Raw genomic sequence first — 7,570 nt, forward strand, 5'->3', positions numbered from 1 at the left:
TTTTAGTTAGAGAGATTATACATCTCAGCTGTCTATTGCTATGCAATAAATTACCACAACAGTTAGTGGCTTAAAACAACAGCTTTTATTTCTCATAATTCTAAGAACAGGTACTTTGCTGCTTTCACATGGATTCACTCATGAGGTTGCATATCTTCTGCATGATTGCATGGTTGGGCTGAAAGGTTCAAGATGGCCTTACATTTCTGCATGCTGATTCTGGATACTGTCTACCTCTGCTCCACATGGTCTTTCATCCTCCAGTGGCTGGACCAGTCTTCTTTCATAATATTTTGAGGCCAGCATTCTCATAGTGTGACCATTTCTCTCCAAAAATTTGTAATGAGGGAGAAAAATGAGAATTTGAGGTGGCCTTATAGTTCCATTAAAGAGGAAAACAACTCAAGCCTCACCGTTATGGTAGAGTCAGACTGGCCCAATAATTACAAGAATTTAAAGTCAGGTGGTTATCACCGACCAGATTCAGAATTATTTAACGAGAATTTCATCTTCTTAGTGGCTTTTCTGTGCACCATAATTCAAGTAAGAATATCACAATTGCCAGGCCCACATGGCTCAGAGGTCACAGTTCAATTTCCAGTCAGGGCACACGCCCCAGTTGTGGGCTCAGTCCCCACAACAACATTGATCGGCTGCCTGCCTCATACCCTTCAGTGTGGATTGAGCCTGCAACATGGGCATGCACCTCACCAGGCACCAAACCAGCAACCCTTTGATGCACAGGATGACACCCAACCAACTGAGCCATACCAGACAGGGTGGATTCTTGACAATTTGTTTCACAATCTTGGTTTGGGTTTTCCTGATATAAACAAACAAACAAACAATTCTTTCTTATAGATAAATTTTATTTTACTTCTTATTAAATTTATTGGATGACAGTGGTTATTAAGATTATGTAGGTTTCAAGTGTACAGTATATAATACATGATCTATGCATTGCATTGTGTGCCTACCACTCCAAGTCAAAAAATCTTCCATCACCATATATTTGGCCTCCTTTACCCTTTACTACCCCCAAACCCATTCTCTCTGGTAACCACAGTACAGTTGTCTGTGTCTATGAGTTTCAGTTTTATATCCCACATATGAATGAAATCAAATGGTTCTTAGCTTTTTCTGATTAACCTATTTCACTTAGCATGATATTATTGAACAGGATAATATCCATGTTGTCACAATGTCAGTATTTCATCTTTTCTTATGGCTGAGTAGTATTCCATTGTCTATATGTACCACATCTTCTTTATCCAATCATCTATTGAAGGACACTTCAGTTTTTTCCATGTCTTGACAACCATGAATAGTGCTACAATTAATATAGGGATGCATATCTTTGTGAATAAATGTTTTCACCTTTTAGGGATTGCTAAGTCATATATGGTAACTCTAGTCTTAATTTTTTGAGGAACCTTATCATTCTCCAGCTAGACATTAATCATTAGAATTAAATATATATATATATATATAATCTCCATTGATTTCTACTGTTTTCCATAGTGGCTGCACCAGTTTATATTCCCACCAGCAGAGAATCAAGTTTCCTTTTTCTCCACACTCTATCCAACACTTGTTATTACTTATCATGTTGATAATAACCATTCTAACAGGGGTGAGATGATATCTCATTGTAGTTTTGATTTGCATTTCCCTAATAAAGTTGTAAGTAATCTATAGAGACCTCTCCTAGGAGGTGGAATGTAGTCTCTTCCATCTGAGTGTGCACTGAAATTTGGTGACTTGCTTCTAAAGTATAGAGTGTACGGGGAGCGGGGGGCGATGTAGCATTATATGGAAGAACCTGGCAAAAGTTTAAGTGATCATCTTGTTTAATTGATCAAGATAAAGCCCCCAGTGACAAGTCATGCTGGTAATGTGTATCCCCTAATAGGACATGATGAGAAGTTCACCTCTCATTCTTTCTCAAAACCTATGCTTTTGTTTAACTATGTGACAAAAAAATCAGACAAACAGAAATTGAAAGGCATTCTACAAAATACATATTAAGATAATGAAAAATAAGGAAGTACTGAGGAACTGTCAAGATCAGAAAAGATTAAAGAGACACGACAAATATGTACAATGTTGCATCCTGAATTGTATTCTGTAAGAGCAAAATGACCTTAGTAAAAAATAATGATCTGAATAATTTCTTGAAGTTTTAGATAATAGTAGTAATCAATGTTTTTTTCTTAGTTTTCACAAATGTAATATGATAAAGTAAAATATTAACTAAAGTGGAAATTTATAAGACTTGTCTGTTTATAATCATTGACATCGAATAAATAATCATTATTTATGGATATATTTTTCAAATTCAATCAGGTAGGAAAATTATTATAGTCTCACTTTTATGATTTACCAAGTAAAACTTATTTCATGTGTTATTTTCCACTTAATGAGAAATACTAACGAAAAAGAAGTAAGATGGTTTGATATGATCCATTTGATAGTATGGTTTCTAAAAAATTAATTTGTCCAAAAGTGGTTACAAATAGTGAGTAATTATATAGGAGAAAAACTAGCCATGTCTCATGAAATGCTCTAAAATTGTATTGATTAATTGATTGATTTGAGAGAGAGAGAGAGAGAGAGAGAGAGAGAAACATTTACGAATTCATTGGTTGCTTCTTGTATGTGCCCTAATCAGGGATCCAACCTGCAACTTTGGTGTATGGACAGCATTCCAACTAACTGAGGCTTTTCTAAAGAATTTTATAATGGATAATGAATTCATGTAATTATCAGTGGTTCAAATATATTGACTGCTGGATCCAAATTTTGACTAATATATTCATTAACATGTTTATTGAGAAATTATTATAAAGCAGGTTGTAATTTATGTATTGGAAATGAAGTTGTTAGTTAGGAAGACAAAGTGACTCCTCTTGTGTAGTGTATGCTGTCAGTAGGAAAATAAAGGAATAATGATAATAGTTTAATTTGAGTACTGACCAGAATTATGAAAACTAAAGCAAGAAGTGCAAGGAAGGAACAGCGTCCTCTGGTGGGTGGGGTGACTATGGGGTGGAAACATTTAAGCAAAGAGCTGAAGGAAGTAAGGGAGCTTTCTGAGCATTGGGAACAGCAAGGACAAAGATCCTGATGCAGGAGCATGCTGGGAGTTGTCCAGAAAAAGCAAGGAACTTAGTGTAAATGAGTAGGAGAGGAATAACAAATGACAGAGCTCATCTAACACTGAAGCATCCCTGAATGAGTGGCATGAACCTTTTCTTAGAATTTTCAATGAGAAAAATGAATAACATTATTATTAATCAGTGCTGTTGGTTTACAAAATAAGATAGGGTAGTCATATACAGAAAAATTGAAAAATTCCCTTATTATTTCTCAATCACCTTTTCTTATACTCTGGCCATTTTGCTTTTGAAAATCATCCTGTGAGCAAACTGCTTCTACTAGTAGACTTACTAAAGGCAGAAATATTAATTCCTTGATAATATTATGCACATGTAGTTCTGAATAAAATGTGCCAACAAAAGCATATATCTTTATTTAAATATCCATATCACTTTTTTCTTCATTTTAGATTCCTGAAATAGTTTTGAACTACAGAATTAAATAATGTTGAACACAAATGTATAATCTGATATATAAACTATTTTAAGTTTTTAATTAAAAACTAGCCATACTTCATCTAACCCTTTTAACAAATTTCCCACTTTTACAAGTATGCGCATTTTTGGGATTCTTGCATATGCTTTTTTTTCACGGATTTGTGTGTGCCATGTTTTTCATATATCCTTCCATTGTTACGTGGTAGAGAAAATATAAACATGTGAATAAACTAAATATAATTAATAAGGTTTATTACAAGCAAGGCCCCCAAAATTCTTAAAGTTCCCTTTGGCCATCTCAATTCAGATATCATATATTTGGACACAATATTTTCTTTTTTCTAGATGATAGGCTTTTGAAGAAAAAAAATGGCATTTTCTCAGTAATTTAGGGGCATTGTAGGGCCTTAAAATGTAGTTATTGCATGTTAAACATCTGACAGGAATGAAAGTAGGTTATTGTGGATCCTACAACTTTAACAAGTAAAGCCTAGAGACAATTTTGCTTTCTCAACAACCTTCTTGAATGCATTTTTGACCTCCTTGTTTCTCAAGCTATAGACCAGAGGGTTCAACATGGGGATGACCATAGTATAGAACACAGAGGCAATTTTGTCTGTGTCCATGGAATGGCTGGAGCTGGGCTGGGAATACATGAAGATGGCAGTACCATAGAAGATGGAGACTGCAGTGAGGTGAGAAGCACAGGTGGACAAAGCCTTCTGATACCCTAAAGATGAGTGCATCTTTAGGATGGTGACAAATATGAACAGGTAGGAAATCAAGATAACCAGGAGAGCAGAAAAAATGTTGAAGCTTGCCACAAAAATAAGAATCTGCTCACTAATATGCCTGTCTGAGCAAGAGAGAGCCATGACTGCTGGAACATCACAGAAAAAGTGGTGGACCAGATTAGACATACAGAAAGAGAGGCTGAATGTGTCTCTAGTGTGGACAGAGGCATTCAAAAAACTATAGACATAGGAACCTATGGCAAAACGTGCACACACACCTGGTGTCATTGTGGTGGTGTAATGTAGGGGTTTGCACACTGCTGCATAACGGTCATAAGACATTGAGGCCAAGAGGAAATTTTCCACAGTGGCAAAGGCTGCAAAAAAGAACATCTGAGCAGCACATGCATTGTAGGAGATGACCTTGTCTCCTACAAGGAACCCAGACATAACCTTGGGAGTGACAGCTGTAGAGTAACAAAAGTCAACCAAAGACAAATTACTAAGGAAAAAGTACATAGGGGTATGGAGGCGAAAGTCCACGAGAATCAAGATGATTATTCCCAGGTTTCCAACCACACTGATGAGGTAGATGAAGGTGAACATTATAAAGAGGGGGACCTGCAGTTCTGGGACATTGGTTAGTCCAAGGAGGATGAACTCAGTCACTTCTGTATTGTTCTCCATGGATGTTGTTTGGGAATCAGAAGGTGTCCTATAGCAATGAGTCATAAAGGAACACATTGATTAACAAAAAATCAATTGAAACAGATAGATAGAAAAGTGATAAGTAGATGCACATTTTCATTATGGCAGTCAGATTTGAAGTATGCGTTTACCAACAAAGTTTAATCCATTCATTACCTATAGAGTTACACATTGTTGAAACTGAAGTTTAATGAACAATCTCCCACTTTTTTAATTTTGTAAACTGATTTGTGTAAACAAGTCATGTCTTAATCAATATGACACATTTGGAATAAGTATATCTGTCATGTCTTATCCCTGAGCCTAGTGAATGCTTATACTTCTATGTTGCTTATGTGCCAGGAAATGCTCAAGACACCTTGCATCTATATTTATTTATTTTTCTCAATAAATCTATAAGATTAACTAGTTGTTACCCTATTTAACTTATAAGGCACAGATGTTCAGTAATGTTTTTAAGTTTAAAAGTTATTACTGCCAAAGCCAAGTTATATACATAGGCAGAGTGGTTCTTCAGTTAATTGGTATTAGTAGAAATAAAATTGAACTGAATGCAACTTGCACTTACTCTTTGTCACCATTGCTCCAAACTCAGTATTCAGCATTTTATTTTATTTTTAAAAATATTTTTTATTGATTTTTTACAGAGAAGAAGGGAGAGGGATAGAGAGTTAGAAACATCGATGAGAGAGAAACATCGATCAGCTGCCTCCTGCACACCCCATATTGGGGATGTGCCCGAAACCAAGGTACATGCCCTTGACCGGAATCGAACTGGGGACCCTTCAGTCCGCAGGCCGATGTTCTATCCACTGAGCCAAACCAGTTAGGGCAGTATTCAGCATTTTAGTTAAGTAGCTGAGACCTATATGCATACTAGATGGGTAACTGGACATACAGGGGCATGTACAACTAACAGAGGCAATTCTGAGGAGAAGATATAGAGCATTGGGTATAGAGCAGTGATGGCGAACCTATGACACGCGTGTCAGAGGTGACACACGAACTCATTTTTTGGGTTGATTTTTCTTTGTTAAATGGCATTTAAAAATATAAAATAAATATCAAAAATATGTCTTTGTTTTACTATGGTTGCAAGTATCAAAAAATTTCTATATGTGACATGGCACCAGAGTTAAGTTAGGGTTTTTCAAAATGCTGACACGCCGAGCTCAAAAGGTTCGCCATCACTGGTATAGAGCTTGGGCTCTGAGATGAGCTAAATATCAGTCCTACCATTTACTATCCAAGAGTTTTTGGGTTCAACCTAAGTAGCCAAACCTGATTTTCTCCACATGCAAAATGAAGATTATAATGAGATAAATCTTATGGTATTATTGTGAGAATTAAATAAAATAATAGATTAAATACAATGCGTGAAATTTTGGATGTATAGCATAGCCTGATATAAGTTAGCTATAATATTATTATCAGGATGAAATGAAAGCCTTTATGTTTGTTTGAGAAAAGTGGCTGATAAAATTCAGGGATTCAGGTGTGGATGAGTTTTGAAGTGTTGCAACCTCTCTCTCTGATATTCTTTTTCTCTCACACTTGGTTCACTGAGATATTTCTGGTGTTTCTCTCTGTCTCTCCTCAGCCCGCATAAGTAGCTATTCTAGCCATCCCATATGAACCGCCCTTTTGCTTAATTTATTTCTTAAAATTCATATATTAATGTGAGTTGAAAGAGGCTGCTTTCTATCTTTTTTTCTTTCTTTCTCTCTAATCCTCACCCAAGGACATGTTTAGAGAGAAGGGTGAAGAGAGAGAGAGAGAGAAAGAGAGAGAGAGAGAGAGAGAGAGAGAGAGAGATCAATGTAACAGAAACATCAATAGGTTGCCTTCCATACATGCCTCAACTGGTGATCAAACTCACAACCCAGCTATGTGCCCTGACTGGAAATCAACATCTGAGCAGCACATGCATCCTCTTGGTGCATAGGACAATGCTCAACCAACTGAGCCACTCTGGCCAGGCAAGAGTCTCCTTTCTTAAACTCATTATTTTCTTTCATTGAGATCATCTCATAGTTGAATCACAGAGATCAGGGTTGAAAGTTCCTAACTTGTTGGCTGCTTTTAGACTCCTGGTCTTCTTTGGTGTTGGGATTCATGTTTAAATTTTTATATAAATATGTTCTTGAGTCAGAACAATGTTTTAAATCATTTTCATCTGAATTTGAGGTCTTTAGAAGGACACATCACTCACTAATCATTATTCTCTACTATTGTCCTAACTCTTTCACATCTTCACTTTACAAACCAAGCCCCTGAAGTCAGTAGGTTTATCAACTTTTGACAATCATAAGCACTTGTAGAATGTAGTATGTTCTGCAAACAATAAAAGTTATAGGGATATAAAATTATATTTAGGTATGTGTTTACATATGTGTATATACATAAAGATATCTTTTCTTTTAATCTTCACAATAATATCACAAGATATGTGATACTATGATTCCAAATTTACCATTAAGAGAACTGAGGACTTGAGAAGCTATATAAAGCTCTACAATTGCACAGCTAGTA

At 35.9% G+C, this 7,570-nt stretch overlaps 1 protein-coding gene across 1 annotated transcript; it reads right to left on the bottom strand.

Moving 5' to 3' along the window:
- Window positions 1-4,072: 4,072 nt before the first annotated feature.
- LOC102442685 (olfactory receptor 5B3) lies at window positions 4,073-5,017 on the bottom strand. Its single transcript, XM_006092028.1, has one exon. The coding sequence runs from the start codon at window positions 5,015-5,017 to the stop codon at window positions 4,073-4,075; it is 945 nt and encodes a 314-aa protein (XP_006092090.1).
- Window positions 5,018-7,570: the final 2,553 nt, after the last annotated feature.

This window comes from Myotis lucifugus, unplaced genomic scaffold (assembly GCF_000147115.1).
Source record: "Myotis lucifugus unplaced genomic scaffold, Myoluc2.0 scaffold_97, whole genome shotgun sequence".
NCBI classification, from domain to species: Eukaryota; Metazoa; Chordata; class Mammalia; order Chiroptera; family Vespertilionidae; genus Myotis; species Myotis lucifugus.

Bases quoted from the DNA above. Each gene is read 5' to 3' on its own strand.
- LOC102442685 (XM_006092028.1), bottom strand. From the start codon at position 5,017: ATGGAGAACAATACAGAAGTGACTGAGTTCATCCTCCTTGGACTAACC.